This window comes from Neovison vison, chromosome 12, assembly GCF_020171115.1.
Source record: "Neovison vison isolate M4711 chromosome 12, ASM_NN_V1, whole genome shotgun sequence".
Classification (NCBI taxonomy): domain Eukaryota; kingdom Metazoa; phylum Chordata; class Mammalia; order Carnivora; family Mustelidae; genus Neogale; species Neogale vison.
Window position 1 is genome coordinate 123,161,420 of NC_058102.1, and position 22,297 is coordinate 123,183,716.

The following is a 22,297-nucleotide window of genomic DNA, read 5'->3' on the forward strand; positions in this document are numbered from 1 at the left end:
AGGGGAGTTAGAACTGTCACTCAAATAAATATAAAGATATTCAGTTGGGCGGGAAATTAACGGACTCTTCTTAGATCCATTTCAGTAACTCATGATAAACCTTGTATGTATGGACCACATCTTCTTTATCCATTCGTCTGTTCAAGGGCATCTTGGCTCTTTCCATGGTTTGGCAATGGTGGCCATTGCTGCTATGAACATTGGGCTATCCATGGCCCTTTTTTTCACTGCATCTGTATCTTTGGGGTAAACTCCCTATTAATTTCCATGGGTCAGGACTAAATGCTGTACTGGGTGGGGAAACTTCCAAGAGTTTAATGTTGTTTAAAATCACTTGGCATATTTTACAGTTTTTTTTGCTTAATCACTGAGTGATTATAAGATTTGACTCTTCTAAGGTACTAGGAATTCAGTTTTATCCTGATGGTGCCTAATCCAAGAGTTCTTTCTTCTTATAGCTAATATTTAAATGGCATTTGTTATGTATCAGGAATTATTCTACTGTTTCATGAACATGTAGGATTAGTTTATTTAATCTCATAAAAATCCCATGATATAGATAATATTATCATCATCATCATCATCATCATTCCTTATCATTATCATCATCATCATCACCTTCATCATTACCACCAACCATCTTTTAGAAATTAAGACATAGAGGCACTGAGATTTAGGTAACTAGGTCACAGAGCTGGTAAGTGGCAAAGTCAGGGTTGAAACTCAAGTGGTCATGGGTCCAAAGTCCATGCTTTTAAATACCACAATAGATTTTCTTTTAATATCTTGAAGAAAAAAATAAATGGAAAGATAGGACCTTTAAAAATTAGCTCATATTTCAAGAAAAATGTTCTTTTAAAGAAAAAAAAAAAACACCCTGCTTTCAACCCCTACCTCACTGCATAAGTGTTTTATTCTCTGTGAATTTCTGCTTTGTGGGTCCTGTTGATGTGAAACAATTAGAGCTCTGATGATTTCTAGGGATGGCCACATTTCATTTACTCTTAATGCTTTGTGAGTTCATTAAAACACATTAGTAAAAAGTAGTTAAGGTTCGTATGAAACAAGATGAAAATACTGATTGATTGATGATTGAGTCATTCAATAATCAATACCAGTCTTGTATGTGATAAGTATTCCTATGGACTGAATATTTGTGTCCCCCCCAAAATTTGTAGTATTGAAACTTAACCCCTAATGCAATGGCCTCAGGAGGCAGGGTTTCTGAAAGGTGATTAGGTCATGAGGGTTGGATTCATTTCATGTTTAGAACTTTATTCTAGTACTTACTACAATTTTTAACAAATATTTTATTTATTTATTTCATAGACAGAGAACACAAGTAGGCAGAGAGACAGGCAGAGAGAAAGGGGGAAGCAGATGCCCCGCCAAGCAGAGAGACCAATATGGGGCTCGATCCCAGGACCCTAGGATCATGACCTGAGCCGAAGGCTTAGACTTAACCCACTGAGCCACCTAGGTGCCTGCTACTACAATTTTTAATCAGGTATTTTGGGTTATTCTTTAATGCCTATCAGGCCCACTAGGACCATAAACTCAGTTCAAGGACCATCTGTTCGCCTCTGTGTGTTCAGCACTTAACACAGAGCCTGGCGTAGAGTAGGTGCTCAAAAAATATTGGACAAATAAGTAAATGCTAAACGCCTTACAAGAGAGAAAAATGAGACGAGATAGGAGTTTACAGAAGGAAGTGAAAGAAGGATTTCTGGAGGAGACGACAACTGAAATTATACTAAAAAAAAAAAAAAAGTAGCATTTGACCACTGCAAATTAGAGTGGCTTCAGACTCAGTGGATTGAAACCAGGGATGACAGCCTTCTCAAGATACAGAGGACAGGTGAGGGGCATATGAGAATAGGGGTTAATTAATTCCATTGTTTTGGGCTTGAGCATGTCCAAAGGGGAAAAGGAAATAACATGGAGATGTTGTTTTGGAGTCCAGTAGGGAGTTTAGTATGGATATGTCTAACATGAGATCCCAGAAATTAAATTAAATATGGGAAATGTTGATTTCTCAAATTTGATCTCTCACTAACAGCATAGCTTTTGTGTAGGCCATTTAATCACCTTATTTTTTTATGCATAACATGGGATTACTGTACTTGTGTTTTGTTGCTTAACTACATTTGATAAAGATGGATATTCAGTCTTACGGAATTTCTTGAGACTTATAAAGCTGTCCTGAAGTGTATTTTGTTTGTTTTTCTATAGATTGTTATCATATACATTCTGGGATTCCATTTTTATACATTTTGTGTAATGAAGAAAATTACATTTATAAAGGGGCTTTTTAGGTCACCTTATCTTTCCTTGCCTTACATTCAATAATGTCTCTCACCTTGCTCAGAGTCTCCAGTAAATTCCCCAGCAGCAACTGAATATCCTGTGTTAAAGAAAAGAAAAACCAATCACACTTGAAGGCTTTACAAATGAGCTATGTCTAGAAAAACAAAAGAATTACCATAGTACTGTTTGCTCAGAAATCTCAACAAATACTGTAACATAAAAGTTTAGGGTTTTGCAGAGGGAAAAATTAGTGATGCCAAGATGAGCAGTTCTGTACTAAATCCTGGAAGCATAATCAATCTGCTTCTTCTGAGGCCTGGCAGCCCAATTCCGATTCTGAAGGATGCTTCACAATCCACCTTAAAGTGTAAATGGGGGCCACCGCATTTTAGGGTTGCTGACTCCTCAGGATCAGAGGTGATGCTCTGAAAAGTATCCTTTTTCTCAGGTTTTGCTGCTGCTTATCATCAAGAAGGTCTGTTTCCTAATTTCTTTAAGGATGGTTTTCCACAAATTGCACTTACCTCTAAAGCGAGGTGAGGTAAAAAATATAACTACATTTTGCTTAATTTATCTAGCAATCAAAATGCCAAAAGTGGGAAGCAACAGAGGTTCAATGAGGTTGTATGGTTTGCATATAATACATTTTGACAACATTCTAGCAACTAGAATGTCTTTTGTTGTTGCTCTAAAAACTGGAAAGGACCGCTAGCATGTTGCCCCTATAGCGCTGAACAGCTCCACTAACTCATACTCTCTACAATTGGCAAAATATTTTATGTGCAACACACTATGATGGTTGGTGTTTGATTGCATAACTGCATACTACAGCCTAAATCAAAACACAAAAGCAACCATCAAAATCCCCCAGTAAGTAAGATATTGACTTTGGGGCTGAGGCCAGTGTTTTATTCTGTGAAGGAAGTATGCACCTAAGTCTAATTTATTGACATTTTTAAAATAAAAAAATGGTTGTTGAATATGCAGAAAGAATCTGTTACAGAGTCTATAAAGTAGGCTGAATCTAAAGAAAAGACTTTTATAACATGGCTCGACAAAAATAAAGTCCATTCTAAGCTAGCAGGGAATGAAAATTCGCATAAGTTGCAGAATAATATTAGATAAGTGAGGAATAAAATTTGCATCTACATTTAATATGTTTGCCTTTTGAGAACAACGAGTGGGTTGAGCAACAATTCTCACCAAGGTAACTATCATCATAGGAAGCTGGAGCCACGTCCGTCTGTTTTTCTCGAGCCAATTTCCTTAGAATATCCTTGAATGAGTAATTTGCAATGATATCGGCAATACTGGCAGTGATCACCTGACCTGTGTTCAAACAAATGAATACATTAGCTGAATGAATGTAAGAGGCAGGCCCTCCTTGGGCAGAATCTGAATAACATATCCTCCCCTGAAAATAATCATGGAATTGCTTGCATTTTTGATGATGAATTTTCCCACCTGCCAAACTGCAAGGTAAAGCTGGTTACAGCTGGATAGAACTTTCTATTCTGACTGAAGAAACAAAGATGAACTACATAATTTTATCTGTCTTCCCAATGCCTTCGCAATACATACGCCATCTCCAAGTGGGAAAAATATCTGAATAAAGACACCTGTTGGCAAAATTTATGGATTAAATTTTTTTAAAGATTTTATTTATTTATTTGACAGAGATCACAAGTAGACAGACAGGCAGGCAGAGAGAGAGGAGGAAGCGGGCTCCCTGCTCGATCCTAGGACCCTGAGATCATGACCTGAGCCGAAGGCAGAGGTTTAGCCCACTGAGCCACCCAGGAGCCCCTGGATTAAATTTTTAATCTGGAACATGGTGGCTAGAAGAAACATCATCTAATTCTGAGATCACCTAGCCAAAACATGAATTCTTATAGGTGGGGAAACTGAGGCCCAGAGAGCATGAGTGGTTTCCCTCAAGTCATGTGGTTTTGCTTTCAGGGTATTTGTCATTACAACCAAGGTCGTCTTTGGCATTCTAAGAAAAATTTTGTGTTCTCACAAAATACAGATTAAATCTAAATCACTTAGTTAATAGATTGTGAAATCTATCAGTTATGTAAGAGAGGGAATTACATAAACTTTGAGCCCTTTATTTGTTATGCTAAAATTTTAATGCTAAAATGTATACATAGAGAATAAATTAGGACAATGGGAGGCTATGAGGTCCAGTGAGACCCAGAATTTTAGGGAAAAAAAAAAAAAAGAAAGAAAGAAAAAGGAATCCATGGCTGCCAACAATGATACAGTAAGAACTGGCTAATATCTCCCAAATAAAGTCACTATTAAAAGTCTTGAAATACGATCATATTGGGGTGGTCAAATAACCAGAAGATGGCCAGCAATTTTTCACCACAATTTCCATGCATTCCTATATTTATAATGGACATTAAGGGACAAGTGTGATCTCATGCCTTTTGGGAGAAAACTGGAGAAAGGATTTCAAGAAACCAATATTTAATATTAATATTAGTTTGAAAGCCAAATTATTCTTTGGGAATTTAGTGATAATTCACAGTCTTTCTGTTTGAAGTCCAAAAGGAATAAAATTATCAAATCTGACCATAAATATTTCCCAGTGACTGTGCCTGAAATGACTGTGAACAATTTGCCAATTTTCTCTGGTTTAAATCTAAATACCCCCTTCTCACCTCCCACGTACACACTGCCTTTGTCTGTTTCCTTTAGCTGCTTCAATATCCATTATAATCTTAAGCCTAAATAAAATTTTACATTACCTATCACAGACAATGCTTCTAAATCTCCTTGGTATGGTTACTTTTCAGCAAATCATCAGTATCTGACATTTTAACTTAAGGAAAGGAAAAAAGTATCTAATCAAGTGAATTAGATTGATTATCTAGTCAAGTGAATCAGAAGAAAATCTTTTTTGTTTTGTTTTTAAAGACTTTATTTATTTATTTGACAGAGAGAGATCACAAGTAGGCAGAGAGGCAGGCAGAGAGAGAGAGGGAAGCAGGCTCCCTGCCGAGCAGAGAGCTCAATGTGGGGCTCGATCTCACTACCCTGAGATCAAGACCTGAGCCAAAGGCAGCGGCTTTAACCCACTGAGCCACCCAGGTGCCCCTAGAAGAAAATCTTTTTAAACACATAATTTTTACTTTATAACCATCTGCTGCATAAAATACAGTTTTTCAATTTACAAAATAATTTTTAAGACTGAAATGTTAATTATTTGATGTTCATAGTTATATTTATATCTATGAATGAAGCTTAACAGTAATTTCACATACAATTTTATCATAAACCCATCTCCCAGATCTCTTCCACTGGATTTTTTTAAAAAAATTTGTAGTTTCTTATTAATTTATTTTTATTTTAATTCCAGTATAGTTGACACACAGTGTTATATTAGTTTCAAGTGTACAACGTAGTGATACAATAATTCTATTCATTACTCAGTGCTTGTCAAAAGAAATGTACTCTTAATCCCTTTCACATATTTCACTCATCCCTTGCCCCCCCTCTCCCCTCTGATAACCATCATTTTGTTCTCTATTGTCAGAGTCTGTGTTTTGATTTTTCTCTTTTTAAAATTTGTTCATTTGTTTTGTTTCTTAAATTCCACATATGAATGAAATAATAGAATTTGTCTTTCTGTGATTCACTTATTTCACTGAGTAATATACTCTCTAGATCCACCCATGGAGAGGCAAATGGCAAGATTTCATTCTTGTTTATGGCTGAGTAGTATTCCATTGTTAATATACCACTTCTTTATCCATTCATCTCTTGATGCACAGCTGGCCTGCTTCCATAATTAGGGTGTTGTAAGGAATGCTGAAATAAACATGGGGGTGCATATACCTTTCTGATTTAGTGTTTTTGTATTCTTTGTGTAAATACCCAGTAGTGAAATTATGGAATCATTTGGTAATTCTATTTTTAATTTTCAGAGGAAGCCTTCACAGTGGCTACACCAGTTTGCATTCCCACCAAAAGTGCATCAGGACTCCCTTTTCTCTACATCCTTGCCAACATTTGTGGCTTCTTCTGTTGTGATTATAGCCATTCTGCTAGGTGTGAGGTGATATCTCATTGTGGTTTTGATTTTCATTTCCCTGATGATTAGTGACACTGAGCATCTTTTCATGCGTCTCTTAGCATCTGTGTGTCTTTGGAGAAATGTCTGTTCAACTTTTCTGACCACTTTTAATTGGAATATCTATTTTTTGATGTTGAGTTGTGGAAGTTCTTTATATATTTTGGATACTTATTCTTTATTGGGTTTATCATTTGCAAATATCTTTTCCTATTCAGTAGGTTGTTTTCCAGTTTTGTTAACTTCTTCCTTTGCCATGCAGATGATTTTTATTTTGAAATAGTCCCAATACCTTATTTTTGGTTTTGTTTCCCTTGCCTCAGGAGACATACCTAGAAAATGTTGCCATGGCCAATGTCAGAGAAATGACTGCCTGAGCTCTCTTCTAGGATTTTATGGTTTCAGGTTTCACATTTAGGTCCATGATCCATTTTGAGTGTATTTTTGTGTATTGTCTTTAAGTCCTCCAATTTCATTCTTTGGCATGTAATTGTTTAGTTTTCTCAATACCATTTTATTTTAAATTAAGAATTTATTTATTTGACAGAGAAAGATCACAAGTAGGCAGAGAGGCAGGCAGAGAGAGAGAGAGGAGGAAGCAGGCTCCCCGAGGAGCAGAGAGCCCGATGTGGGACTCGATCCCAGGACCCTGAGATCATGACCTGAGCCGAAAGGCAGTGGCTTAACCCACTGAGCCACCCAGGCGCCCTCAATACCATTTTTTCTTTTTAAGATTTTATTTATTTATTTGACAGAGAGAGAGATCACAAGTAGGCAGAGAGGCAGGCAGAGAGAGGCAGGCAGAGAGAGAGAGAGGAGGAAGCAGGCTCCCTGCTGAGCAGAGAGCCCAATGCGGGACTCGATCCCAGGACCCTGAGATCATGACCTGAGCCAAAGGCAGCAGCTTAACCCACTGAGCCACCCAGGCGCCCCTCAATACCATTTTTTGAAGAGACTTTTTCCCATTGGATATTCTTGCCTCCTCTGTTGAAGATTAATTGAGTGTATAATCATGAGTATATTTCTGGGCTCTCCATTCTGTTCCATTGGCCTGTGTGTCTATTTTTGTGCCCGTACTACACTGTTTTGATTTCTACAGTTTTGTAGTATAACTTGAAATCTGGAATTGTGATACCTCCATTTTGCTTTTCTTTTTCAAGATTGCTATGGCTGATCAGGGCCGTTTGTGGTTCCGTACAAATTTTAGGATTGTTTGTCCTAGTTCTGTGAATATATCCTATTGATATGTTATTTTTTGCCATTTTAATAACTTACGCATCTTGGTGTGCACCTCCTTCCATTGATTTTACTGGGGACTCCCTGTACCTCCTGGATCTGGATTTCTGTTTCCTTCCCCAGATTTGGAAAGATTTCAGCTATTATTTCTTCAGATAAATTTTCTGCCCCCTTTTCTTTCTCTTCTGGGACCCCTCTAATGTGAAAGTGATTATGCTTGATGGTGTCACTGATTTCCTGAAGTCTTTTCATTTTGCATTACTTTTTCCCCCTCACTTGTCAGCTTGGTTTCTTTCCATTGCTCTGTCCTCCAAGTCACTGATCTGTTCCTCTGCTTCCTCTAGTCTATTATTTACTTCATTTCATGCGGGATGCCGGGATCACGACCCGAGCTGAAGGCAGAGGCTTAACCACTGAGCCACCCAGGCGCCCCGTATCATTACTACTTTCAATTCTCCGTTGGGCGTATTATTTATCTCCATTTTGCTTAGATCTCATACTGTGCTATTTGTCCCATTCTTCCATTTGGGACATAATCCTCTGTCTCCTCATTTCATCCAAATCTCTGTGTCTGTTTGTGTGTACTAGGAAAGTCAGCTACGTCTCCTGCTCTTGAAAGGAGTGGCCTTATGAAACAGAGAAGCTCAACACAGCAGTGTCACGGTTCATGAGAAGCTGACACTTCAGAAGTGTCTCCTCTGTGTGTCGTATGTGCCCTGTTGCTGTGGCTGAGCTACTTTTCCTTCAGTCCAGGCATCCACAGTGACTCTCTTTGCCTGTTGTGGGCAGGGTTTGGTCCCTCTGCTGTTAGTGGGCCAGTCTGGGCTCTCCCTGGGCTTGAGTTGAGTCAGACCAGGCATCTGCCAGAGATGCAGCATCACTGAACTCTCCCCATGTTGTTGCCTGAGAAACTCTCACTGGTGGGCACAGCAGTGTCTATCCCGCACAGCAGGTATCTGCCCACTTCTGGGGCCACAGTCTGACAGGTGCGTGTGGCTACCTGTTCCTCTCCCCAGGCCAGGAGCCACTGTGGAGGGCTGCTGGCCCCTGTCAAGGCTGCTGGCACACTGCCAGGCTGGTGGCACCACTTTGGATGTCTTCTGGTCAAGAGTGTTAAAGGAATGGATCCTCAAAGTGCACGGGGGCAGGAGGCAAAGCATGAATAGGTGTTTTGCTGGTCTGTGGGAGGGGACCTGCAGCAGCTGCGACTGAGGCTGGACTGGCTGGAGGCGGACAGGTTGACGGAAGTGCAAAGCGTGGGCTGATGGTGTTAGCAAGTTCGGTGGTGAGTGTGGGCAGCACCACCACGCTGCAAGGTGGCGTGTTTATGCTGGGGGTCTTGGGAGGAAATGGCACCTGTCAGCTCCTTTCTTTCTGGAGAAGTTCCCCAACTGTCTCTGCTCCATTAGCACACACTCTGAGTTTAGTAGCCAACTCTCCTTCCTGTGGATCCCAGTTACTTTACAAACCACAGCTTCTATGCTGTATCTCCCCAGGGGCTGTTTATTGTGCTATCTCTTTAGAGAGGGACTCGGTTTCCTCTTGCCTGGTTTGTTCTCTCGGAGCTGAGTTCACTGATTTTTAAAGTTCCAGGTTTTAAGTCCCATTGGTTATAAGAACTCATGAAAGGCAGTCCCTCTGGTTTTCAAAGCCAATATAATAGGGATTTATCATTCCTCTGAGGAATCCCTGACATGATAGCCTATTTCCCTCCCTTCTCTGGCCCTGCAGTGTCCTTCCCTCCCAAGGACAGCCCCGGGGGTCTGGTTAGCTCCCTACCACATTTCCGCCCTACCTCCCTTCTTCAGTATGGTCTCTTCTCTACAGTTAGTTGTGGCATTTGTTCTGCCAATCTTGGGGCTGTTTTCTGGGCTATTGACACTGATGGGAGTGTTTTCTAGTTGTATCTATGGGACAAGGGGAGCTTAGGGTCCTCCTACTCCAGCATCTTTTTCAGACTCCCAATATTTATACTCTTCCGTTGGCTTTTTAATATGATCTGGTGTCTACCATTTTAAAAGAAAAACTTCAGTCAACTATTCACCTCTCTCATAGCCTACTCTATCTTTATCCTTAATGTTACAGCCCAAATTCAGCAAATATTCTCCATCATTTCTCTGTAGGCATCACATCCACACCCATGGCTTTACTTGTTACCAATACACAAGTGATGGAGGTTTGTATTTTAACCTAGATATCTTCTCAGACCTGAAGCCCGTATATCTAAACACTAATGTGAAAAGCCTTGTATATCTCAAACATGTTCATATTCAACAAAACCAAAAGCAAACTCATAGTCTTCCCTCTCCATTCCACTCCAAACCTGTTCTCATCTCAGTGAGTGGGACCCACATATACCCACGCAAATGCAAAAGTCAGAAAGTTATGCTGGGCATCCTCCCCTCCCCTCCCTACCCTCACCCTCACATACCCAACCCATTAGCTAGGGGGCTTGTTTTCCCTCCAAAGCATCTCTCTAATTTCTCCTCCTATTCAATCTGTACTATTAACTTTTCTAAGTAGCAAGCATCTTTAACTAAACCTTATAGTTAGTTTACCTTATAAACTTATAACAGACTTATCACTTTATAATGGCTTTGGAGATACCTCACTTTGGCCAACTCTAATCCATTTTCCACAAAGCGGCCAGAGTGATCTTTTCAAAACACAGATCTGATCATAGCATCCCATGCTTAAAACTCTCCAACCATTTCCCATTATTCTCAAGACAAGCAACAGTGTAGCTACGGCCATCTATTTGAACTCCTGCAACCTACCAGGGACTTCTTATTGTTTTCAGGATAAAGACAAAGTTGCTTACATTGGCCTGCAAGCCCTTCATGGCCAAGGGTCCTGCTCCATACCTCTCAGCAGCTCCTCCCCGATCTCCTGACGCTGGTCACCCTGGCTTCCCTTCCCCTCACCTGACTGTTCAATTTTGGATCATGTAGTCCCGTATATTCCCATATAGTCCCTTCTCTCTTTGCTAGTTACCTCCTAGCAAAGTTCAGATCTCCCTTCAGGGTTGCTTACTTTCAAGTTAGTTGACCTTAGGGCAGCTGCTGGCCTACGTAACACCTTTCTAAGAATTAGGAGGCATCGGCCTGTACAGGCTGATGCTGTCCTGCACCTAGCTCGAGGCTCCCTAAGCAGAGCACAGGTTGTAATTTCAGTCACAGAGGACAAAACATCTGCAAGGGCCGTCCTGGGAGAAGCTTTCTCCACTCTTAACGGCTCCATCGTGACATACCTGTCCTTCACGGCAAGGACCATGTGCGGAGTGTCTCGTACTTGGCATGAGTGCTGGACGGATGCCCGCACCTTCCCCCAAGTATAAACCTTGTGAGGGTAGGAACAATGTCTGTCTTTACTCATCACCGTATCCCCAGCATCTGGCACAAACCCTGGCACAGCCTCTGTAAATACTTGGTGAATTAATGAATTAAGCTGCAGCAGTATCTTAAAATATCATTTATATAACAATGTTCAAGGGGGAAATGATAGCTCAATCATTTGGGCAATTATGAACATGGATAAAACAAATGAATATAATAAAAGGTTAACATTGGATTGTTCCTTGTACCTCATCTCTATGTTAGTAACAACAAATGGCCATTTCTTCTCTGCTAGTGGGACGTACCTTGCCAATAAAAGCTTCCCGGTCCTCCTACTATGAGGTCTCCATTCTAAAAAACAGAAACAGCAACGATTAGAAAAGGAAAACAGACTTTAAAAAAAAAAAATTAACATATAACGTATTATTTGTTTCAGGGGTACAGGTCTGTGATTCGTCTGTCTTACACAATTCACAGCACTCACCATATCCCTATGCTGGGTGATGTCCATCACCCAGCCGCCCCATCCCTCCAGACTTTTTTTTTTAAGTGATAAGTCATTGTGAATAGGCATTGCTCTAACAATTTGTTATACATAAAAAAGCAATTTTTAAATGAGGCCCTTCTATCGGAGGCATGCAGCTCATTTTATTTCCTATTCTTGCTTTCCACTATTTAGTGTGTTAACCTATTAAATAATTTTCATTGGACTCCATTAGCTAAGTTGAATTCTCTTCCTTGAGGATATATAAATTCAGTGCTCTGGCACTGCCTCAGATAAGCAAAATATATACAAGTTTAATGCTGTGTAATTTAGCAGACATGATCTTTTGAGCTTTTGCCACAAAAAGAAAATTTGGGTTCTATTTATCTCAAGGCAACAGTAATGCTTATTTTATCCATACATCTCTATCCAGCCCCCTCGCTCCCTCTCAGGAGAGAAAGTAAAAACTGCAGACTAGCAAATACAAATTTTTCCTTCTCTTTAAAACCCCACCTTCCAAGCTCTCCAACCTTAACTTTCAGTGGAAGGGAAAAAAGGACAATGATAAAAAAGGCCATGAACTTTGTATGTGAAATAATTTTTTCTATACTATTTTCATAACGATGAAATCTTTGTCCCCTCTTGTCTTACTAGGCATCTCTGTTTTTCATTTTTATGAAAGAATGTGTGAATTTTGACACTAATGTTAAATCTCATCAGTGAATTACAGCTACGAGATAAAGCGATTCATTGATTCTTGTGATTTTTTTTTATTTTGGAAGCACATTTCTCTCACGGAGTTTTTGAGATCTTTTCATTTAAAATTACTATCACACACACAGAAATAAAATGACTATCACAAGAGATAGGAAGAAAGACTGTTGCTTTTCCTCATATGTATTTCTGTGCTATTTTAACAGTTTGTCATCTGCATAGATTAATGAAAATAAAGAGCAAACAAAAATATTTGAAGAAGTTGCCCAAACAGGCCAGATATATACCTTAAAGTTTCTTTTGGTGGTGGTGGTTTATGGGGGTGGGGATGGGAGTGAGAGACAGAAGGCACCCCCCCAAAAAAAAAACCCACAAAAACAAAAGAAAACCACAACCAAACAGATAAAACAAATATTAGAAGCTACAAGACCAAAGGCATTCACCTTATAAAAATCCAGACTAAATCCTGCTTGGCAGTAACCCTGGCCTTCTGGATCAGCATTACCTAGAGTGATCAAAATAAAGGAATGTTATAACATCATCATTTCCAAGATATATTTTAATAACCAATTCAGGATATTCTGTTGTTTTCTCTATAGACTTCTAAATTTAAAATGACCAATGTGTGTTTTGTATTTTTAAAAATTCAATCTGAGTGAGTTCTGAAATATATTTCCAGTTATTTTCTTGTCCTAAATGTCATTGAGATTCTGTAGTAAGATCACTAGGAATAACGTCCCTTGGAGCCATGATATTTGGGTTTTACAACTCATGTTTGTTTGAAGAAATAAACTCTCCTTCTCTCAGCTAGGTTCTGCATTGCCCAAGTGGCGGTAGTGTTTTTCCGAGCTGCCTGCATGTTCTGTAGGAAGCCACATGTGTCATTCCTAAGGAAATCCCTTGAGAAAAAGAGAGGTAAACATGGGCACCTGGGCAGAGGCTTTCTGCTAAGGACACCAAAAGGGTTTCAATTTTAATGATCATCAAAAGGAAACTCATTTGGAATTATTCTTTTTTTTTTAAGATTTTATTTATTTATTTGACAGAGCAAGATCACAAGTAGGCAGAGAGGCAGGCAGAAAGAGAGAGAGAAGAAGAAGCAGGCTCCTTGCTAAGCAGAGAGACCGATGCGGGGCTTGATCCCAGGACCCTGGGATCACGACCTGAGCTGAAGGCAGAGGCTTTAAACCACTGAGCCAGGCAGGTGCCCCTGAAATTATTCCATTATCATGAGTTAGGTACATTTGGAAATTGTATTTTTGGTCACAACGAATTGCATGGATGCATTGAAATATCAGTGTTTTCAAAAGAGAAAGCCCTCTAGTAATGGCTTATTTTGCACTCTATCCAATATAATTCACTAACTGAATGTCCAATAGGTCTTTATCATACTGTTTTTAAGATTATGGGCAGGTCAACCAGTGGAGTCCCAGGACATTTTATAAAGTTTCTAGGACATTAGGATCAGGAATTTAGTACTGTCTACAGCTTTTTAAATTTTTATATTATCTTATTTATTATTTGACACAGAGCTGGAGAGAGAGAGGCAGAACATAAGCAGGGGGAGCGGGAGTGGGAGAAGCAGACTCCTGACTAAGCAGGGAGCCAGATGAAGGGCTCGATCCCAGGACCCAGGGATCATGACCTGAGCTGAAAGCAGACACTTAACCCACTGAGCCACCCAGGTGCCCCCGGTCTACTGCTTCTAAAGTGCTTAGCATAAAATCAAAATGTAGTTCGGTTGAGGGGGCATCTCAATCATTATGTAGCTTGGTATGAACATGCAAACAATTACTCCTTTTTTATCAAGGATATTCCTGAATGGAAACTAAAATAAGAGCAGGAAAAGAAATGGACATCATAGGAAAAATGTATAGACTAGGTGTGCCTGTTTCAGAAGATTTTTGATAGATCTGGTCTTTCTAGCTTTTTCTAGAATGTCTTCTGTTTTTTTCTTTCCGTGGTTAGTCGTTGGATAATTTTAGCATTGTCATCATCCATTCTTCTCCAGATGCTCCCTATATATTATAATACACTGTTCTATCAAATACACGCTATTTTTTAATGATAATACCTGTTTTTAATTCTAACGTCCATTAATGTCTTGTAGGGTTTTTTAAAAGCTAAGGTTTTTTTCCCCAGCTTTATTCAGCTATACTTAATATACGAAAAATCTGTATATTTTAGTATGTGCATTTTGATGAATTTGGACATAGGCATACATCCATGAAACCATCATCAAAATCAAAGTAATAAGGATTTCTATCACCTTCAAAAAAATTCTTGTGTCCCCTTGTTTGTTTCTTTGGGTAAAAATATTTTAACATGAGATTTACCCTCTGCAATTTTTTTTTTTAAAGATTTTATTTATTTATTTGACAGAGAGAGATCACAAGTAGGCAGAGAGGCAGGCAGAGAGAGAGAGGAGGAAGCAGGCTCCCTGCTGAGCAGAGAGCCCGATGCGGGACTCGATCCCAGGACCCTGAGATCATGACCTGAGCCGAAGGCAGCGGCTTAACCCACTGAGCCACCCAGGCGCCCCCCTCTGCAATTTTTAAGTGTACAACATCTTACACTTTATTTTTATGAAATTTCTTCCATATTTTAAACTATATTTTATGGTTCATAGTTCTGAATGCTACAAAGTTCCCTAAAGTTTCATCTGTATAACTTCTGATGTCTGGGTACCAATTTTCTGGAAGTTCATGTGTGTAAATATTTCTATATGAATACCTGATATATGATTCTGTAAACATATATGTGTAATCTTGAATATATTTGAAAATATATTTTTCTAATGCACAAACCTCTTTAGAAATCCATTTTAAAAGCAAGTCTTTCTTTCATTTTTAATATTATAAATTATTCAAAAAGGAAGAAATATGACCATTTTGGGAAATTATTTTCTTCAAAACAGGAAACTGAAAAAATTCAGAGAAAATACTCATTTTTTTTAATGAAACTCATGGAGAAAATAACCAACTCCAAATGTTTATTTGAAGCAGTGGTTAGAAGAGAATGTAAGGTGATTTTTTTTCGTAGAGTTGTCGTTCATGAGACCTAAAAGAATCTATCTTCTTGGAACTTTCGAGCATCTGTAAACCTTACAATTATGTCCCAGAATGAACTCAGGAATCCAGGGAATCATGCTGATCATTCACTACTGTTTGTTGGAAGACTGCATGTAAATAATCCTCCCCTGAATTATGAATGCTCCTAAGAGCTGTAGGCATGTCATGAATATGAATGGGCAGATTAGTTCCCATATTACTTAACCGACCAGTGGGGTATGTTTGTGGTATGGAATGAACATGAGAGAGTTCTTTAAATTCTCTTTTGAAAATAATATTGCTGATGTTCCTTCTGTGATATTGACCATATGCTCCTGAACAAGCTGGCTTTGTGTTAATGAACTGTGAACTCCCAGGGGAAGGACAGGAAGTCCGCTCCTTGAGTGAATTTAAGGAGGATGAAGTATTTGTAGTAAGAGAGTGACCACGAGGAATATAAAAACTATAGCTGTGTACTAGAGTTGAAAGAATTTTTGGCAATTTATTTAGCTATTCTGCAATTCCACATAACCTCCATATTTACCTTCGTCAAGTTGTTCTTTTATTTAGGAAAATAAACAGTACGTAAATTGGCATCATAATGTGCCTGTGTCACTCAAGACATAGGACGGCTACAATTATTATTTTCAGAGGAAGGCTCAGATTCATATCTAAGTGCCACGTGCTTTGTTTTGACTTGAGTGCAGAACAAGAGGCAGTGACAAGTTATATAAACAATTACCCCCCATGCTGGTTGAAGAGTATGATAGATCCCCAAGGCAAGAAGAGTGTGAAAATGAAAGACAGACTCATCATTGCAGCTATATAGTTTTCTGTGCTCGGGAAGCCTTTGTAGCAAGTCATGAAAATGTGATATGAACAGGACTGGTGAAACACATTCTGTGTTAAATCTCAGCTCTACCATTAGTTTTCGAAGTAAATCCAGGACTTTATTTCTCTCTCTTCCTGACTTTTATCTTTAGCGTAATAAAAATGGCTTCACACTGAACCAAGGAACACAGCACCGTGAGTGGGACATGACTCAAAACATGCCTTTGTTGGCTGTTGCCTGTGCCTGGGAAGTTTCCTCTTGCCCTCTCCAACAGCCATTTGCCTAGAGAGCCCGACCTGTGGTCCGGTCTCGAAAAGCTCCTCTCCTTACCCAGGCAGGCCATGTCACTCCCCACTCGCTTGCCTTATTGTATTTTTTCTTTACAGCACTTTTCGCTATCTGATGTTATATTTATTCTTTAAAAAACATTCTTTTCATTGATATATAATAGACATATAACATATTCTTATTCCAAGGTATATAACATCATGATTTGCTGTATGTATATACTACAAAATGATCACTACAGTAAGTCTAGTTAACACCCATCACTACAGATCATTACAAATTTTTTCCTCATAATGAGAACTTTTAAGATCCCCTCTCTTAGCAACTTTCAAATATACAATACAGTATTCTTTTTTTTTTAAGATTTTATTTATTTATTTGACACAGAGAGAGATCACAAGTAGGCAGAGAGGCAGGGAGAGAGAGGGGGGAAGCAGGCTCCTTGCTGAGCAGAGAGCCCGATGTGGGGCTCGATCCTAGGACCCGAGATCATGACCTGAGCTGAAGGCAGAGGCTTTAACCCACTGAGTCACCCAGGAGCCCCTACAATATAGTATTCTTAATTATAGTTATCCTGCTGGACTTTACAGCTCCTGCATGTCTTTACCTTATAACTGGACATTTGTACCCTTTGACTACCTTCACCACTTTGACCCATCTCCCCACCCCTCACCTTGAGCAATGACCAATCTGTTCTCTGTATCTATGAGTTTGGAGGGTTTTTTTGGGGGGGGTGCTTTTTTTAGGTTTTGTATATAAGTGGTATTTTTCTTTGGTATTTGTCTTGCTCTGGCTGACTTATTTCACTTAGCATAATGCCTTCAAGGTCCATCCATGTTGTCAAAAATGGCAGGATTTCCTTTTTCTTATGGTTAAATAACATTCCATTGTACATAATGTACAATGTCTTCATTACCCATTTGTCCACCGAATGTGCCTAGATTGTTTCCATGTCTTGCCTGATCTGTGCAATGTTGCTGTGACCGGGGAGGGGCAGATATCTTTTTCAGATACTGATTTCATTTCCTTTGGATCTATACCCAGATGTAGAACTGTTGGATCTGAACACTTACATGTTTGTTGTCTGTTTCCCCCAGTAGGATGTAAGTTTCTTAAAGTTTGGGTTTTATTTTCTCTTGTTCTGTGCTTTATTCCCCAAACATAGAATAATTAGTGTTCACTGTGTTGAACAGATACATAATCAAGTCTCATTATCAACAAGGAACCTCTGTTTTAAAGCTACTTAAAATAAAATCTTAATTTCACAGATTATTCATTCAGTGACATTTGTCATAATGTGAGGAAGTGGCTAATTTATTTCAATATTTTTAAACAGAAGTCATAATCTTCTCTTTGCCAAAATCCTCCCCCAAAACCATCTGAGTTAGCTATTTCACACTGATCTTCAGATTAAATTTCAGCGGTTTCTTTATTAACCCTCTGATATCACTGGTCCATTCTTTAACTTCATTGTTTTATTTCTGATATGTGTTCATTACTGTGCCAAAATTAATCATGAATCTAAAAAAACAACCACACAAAATGGTGAAATTTTACACACAGTTTTGGAAATCTAATTTGGAATTAGGTTGTTAAAAAATAAATTCCCTGAAGTCAGTTACCAGAATGTTCCTTCTAATGACATTTCTTTCCTCAGTGTGGTTTTGCAAACTATCAAGAATACGAATGAAAAAATCCATTGATTACTTTCTGATGAATCCCAATGATGGACATAACAAATAGAAAACTGGAAGAATTCACAAAAGGGACTGAGTACATCAACCAATTGGAAATGCTGTCCCAAGTCCATGGGTGCTCCCCCAAGAAATGATTAAACAGCAGTGCCCCAAAGATGGCGCTCACAGGCTTGCTTCTGTGGATGCTTCACTGGAAGATCTCTAGACTGGGCAGATGAGACTTACACTCTAATTCTTACACTCTAAGTGTACAGTCTTTTTAAAAAATGGAGATTAAACACCTAAAGGAGAGACATGTATCATGCAGATAACAGAGCACCCAACTGCCAAAGAAAGCAACAGCTGTCAAGAACACAGGCTGTGGGATGCATGGGAGGTTCAGTTGGTTAAGCATCCAACTCTTGATTTTGGCTCAGGCCATGATCTCAAGGTTGTGAGATCAAGCCCCATGATGGGCTCTGTGCAGGTGTGGAGTCTGCCTAAGGTTCTCTCTGCCTCTCCCTCTGCCCTCCCTCCCACTTGTGACATTGTCTGAAGAAGAAGAAGAAAGAAGAAGAAGAAGAAAAAGAAGAACAAAAACAGCACCACCACCACCACAACACAGGCTGGACAGACAGCTGATGTCAGAGCGCCCCTGGTTCCCAGCACACTAGCTAGCTAAGACCACTCCCGCCATTAAAAAGTGAAGTGGGTGGTCAGCATTCTTCAGATCACAGTGTGAGTTTTGAATAGCAACTGAGAGTTTAAGGCCTAACATAAGGAACCAGGCAATTCTACTGCAAAATATCTAAATGATATTTTCTACAACATGGAGGAGAATCAACAGAATTCTGGGTCTTGTCCCCATGTCACAATAAGCCATCGCAAAAGATGTCCATAACCTTTACCCCCATCTCTTTTTCCTCATCGATGGTTTTCTGACTTTGCCTGAACCATCTACCACAGAAGAGCTCTTGAGCTAAATTACAGTTTCAAGGAATAAAATCACTTACTGTTGCGACAAGGAGAGTATTCTGCATATGCACTGAAATTCTGGATTGCTACATAGCAAGTGCCAACTGGGTCCTTTTCTGGTGTTGGTTTAAGAGTTCTCCAGTGATACAAAGGAGCGCAGGCCTGTGACACATCAAAGACAATATTTTCTTGACATTGTTTCCTCATACTATGATAGGATTTAGTTGGTTGACTAAGGTACCTAAATTCATGACAAACTATGTTAAATTAGGGAGTGAATTATTTGGCTTCTGGCATGCTGGTAAGTACCTCAGTAGTCAGAGTTAATGAAACTTCCAAAGCTGTAGAATTAGAACAAATTAAACACATAGAAAGGAATGAGTTTTCCCCTACAGGATTTTAAGTTAAATAAGTGTCATCTGGTGAAAGTAATTATTTCCTAATGGCAAAGAACTCAGATTTTCTTTTCCTTTAAAAAAAAAAATTGGACCTACCTAGAATGAAATGATCATTGAAACAGTGAATAAATCAGTGCGATGTCTCAAAATGAGGATAGTTAATTTCTTTGTCTAGTTGTTGTGTTAAGAAATTATTTTCAAATCACAGGAGGCAGACAAATCCACAAACTTCTGTTTTGTGGATTTTTGTGGACTTCCCTGGTTTATCGCTCACGGTATATCCTACAACTTTTTAAATAATGACCTTCATTTGGACACCCTTACCACAGTGTGCTTGACTTTATTTTTCATTTAATGAAAAATTCATTCACAACAAAAGAAAAATTAATTTCATTCACAACAAAACAAAAATTAATTTAAACAACAGTAAAAAAACAAAACAAAACAAAACACGATTCTTGCATAAAATACACTGGTCACTTCTCCAGAAGCTTGGATTCTAACAAAAGCATGGTATTTGCAAGGATATCAAATAAGAAAGAGAATACATGAAATCTTCTTTAATCAAATTAAACAATATTAATTTTGTTATGAATGAATTTTGTTATGAATGAGAGAGGCAATAAAATAATTGTGTAGAAAACATAGGCATCTTTTTTTTACCTGTTTTGCTAGCTTGAATCCTGATTATTCAAGTGTTCATTATCCTAAGGACACAGAATTGCAGATTCCTAGAATACAGAACCCCTAGCCTACCTCCTAATTTGATGGTATCACTCCTAATACAATGCCACAAAAATGAAGGCAAACACTAATTTTAAAGTCTTTTCAAGATTCCAAACATGTCCTTAATAATGGGCTCAACATGTAACTACTTTCAGTAAAAAATAACTTATAGTCTCAAGTAAGATGTGTGTTTCCACTACTTGAGTTTTCTGGCATCATGAGGTGTTGCCCAATACCTAAAAACCATGTATCTTATCCATTTCTCTATCTTAGGGCCCTCTTGTTAAACTGACAACTTATATGGTTAATATATTTAACGTAAAGTTCCCACAGCAAAAAGCAGGAATGTGGGCAGAGCAGGCATTCACCTGTGCCTGTGCCTCTGGCAGTCTGCCAACAGACCTCACCTGCCAGCTTTAGCGGCACACTAAAATGCCAGGAAACTTCTTCCCAGTACTTGCCTGCTGTCAGCTCTAGCAAGTTACCCTTTTTATATCTGCTCAGTTTCACACTGATGTGAAACATACTGACGAGATGAATTTGGCCTGTGACCCAAACTTTAAACATACACCCACGACACCCGGATATTCAAAAAGATACTTCAGCATTTTGAAGTTCTAGTAATTATCACATAGGGTAGAATTGACTTCTTAACCCTGCTAAACTTCCTGTGCTCAAAGGAAAAAAATTAACTTGAAATATACTTAATATTATCTTATCTCCTTTCATGTAATTTTGAAAATGCAATCATGCCCCTGAATTAACCATTTTTATTATGAACATGGCATATGATTTCATTTTTAGTGATTCTGAGGGCTTCTACAAGTATTGGATAAATGCACAACATGTACAGTACCTAAAAGATTTTTTTAAACCCCAAGTTGTTATTGGATAGAATTAGCTTTCCAAAGCAATTCCCATGTCATACACCACCAAAGGATAAAAAAAAAAAAAAAATTTGTTTAACCAACTCTAGAATGTGAAAAACATATCAGTGCAAATACAATCCAAATAGAGACCATACTGTAAATTCTGGATTTGTAACAGGAGAGGGATATCTGTATTTTATATATTACCTGTTTAGTATATGTGCTGCCAAAGCAAGCACTATATTACCTGTTTATATCAAAATGTCCTTGGGGGGTTAATCACAGACCAAGTAAAGCAAGGCCTTTCCTTGAGATACTTATTAAATCATAATTCAGGCAGATTTAAACAAATCTTAAAAGCAAAGTTATTGCTTTATTGTTGTAAGAAAATGAAAGCCAATGGTTTAAAAAATTCTCCTGACAAGAAAATTTCCAGATCAGCCTAATGCGGTCTTTTGTTTCTCAATAGCTTAGACATATATCATTACTTGAAATAATAAGAGAATAGAATTATAAGGTCATAGCATTTTGAAGTTGAATCATATCTAATTGGGAGTAAGATTATTTGTTTTAAAAAGTATTAATGTATTCAGAGAACCACATAGTTAGTAGTTATATTTTTAAACAGAATTTTCCTTTAATTTTAAAAATGATCAATGATGCCACAGTAAGTAAACTTTTAAAGACTCCCGATGGCAGTGCTATTTCTCTGGTCAATTTGTAATTAGACCTTTAAATCAATCTTAAGCAATAAAATATTTACCTCCGTAATGTTTAGCTTTTATTTTTCTATCTTCCTTATTTGTTTTTGAAATATTCAAAAATATCTCACGGATATGGAAAACAGGCTTTATCTCCTTTAAACGCTGAAGTAGATTCTCTAATTTTAAGCACTAACTTTATTTTTAGAACACTGATAAATTTATCATTAAAAATCTGGCATGTCCTTACATGAAAGTATTTTTGTAAATATGAGCCTTAAAACATTTCAGAATACATATTATCCCACAGCATCCCCATGAATCATACTCACCACAACTTCCCCTTTGTGAGCTTTCACTGTTGCTCCGAACCACTGATTCGATTTAAATTCTATAGGTTCCTTGGTTCCATTAACTCTGATCTTTCTGTTGTCTGACAAGGAGACATGGAATTGTTAATAATTCATAAAATGTGGCAGCCAGATCTAATATGTAAAAATGAACGTGTCCATTAAAAATACTTGAAAAACAATCTTCATACATGGAAGGGATAGTTCCAACCAAGACTTTTCATTTAGAAAAGTACCAAATGAAAATGCATATTTGAACATGACATTTCATAACA

General features: G+C 38.3%; 1 protein-coding gene across 1 annotated transcript in view; it reads right to left on the minus strand.

Annotated features, from left to right (window-relative positions):
- Positions 1 to 22,297, minus strand: part of ITGA8 (integrin subunit alpha 8) — a 174,666-nt gene that overhangs the window by 131,204 nt on the left and 21,165 nt on the right. Inside the window, exons 3-8 of the mRNA XM_044227132.1 lie at positions 22,005 to 22,105; positions 19,017 to 19,140; positions 12,601 to 12,662; positions 11,265 to 11,310; positions 3,511 to 3,636; positions 2,360 to 2,404 (exon numbers count right to left, since the gene is read on the minus strand). Coding sequence (XP_044083067.1) covers positions 2,360 to 2,404; positions 3,511 to 3,636; positions 11,265 to 11,310; positions 12,601 to 12,662; positions 19,017 to 19,140; positions 22,005 to 22,105 — 504 coding nt within the window. The remainder of the gene's footprint in view (positions 1 to 2,359; positions 2,405 to 3,510; positions 3,637 to 11,264; positions 11,311 to 12,600; positions 12,663 to 19,016; positions 19,141 to 22,004; positions 22,106 to 22,297) is intronic.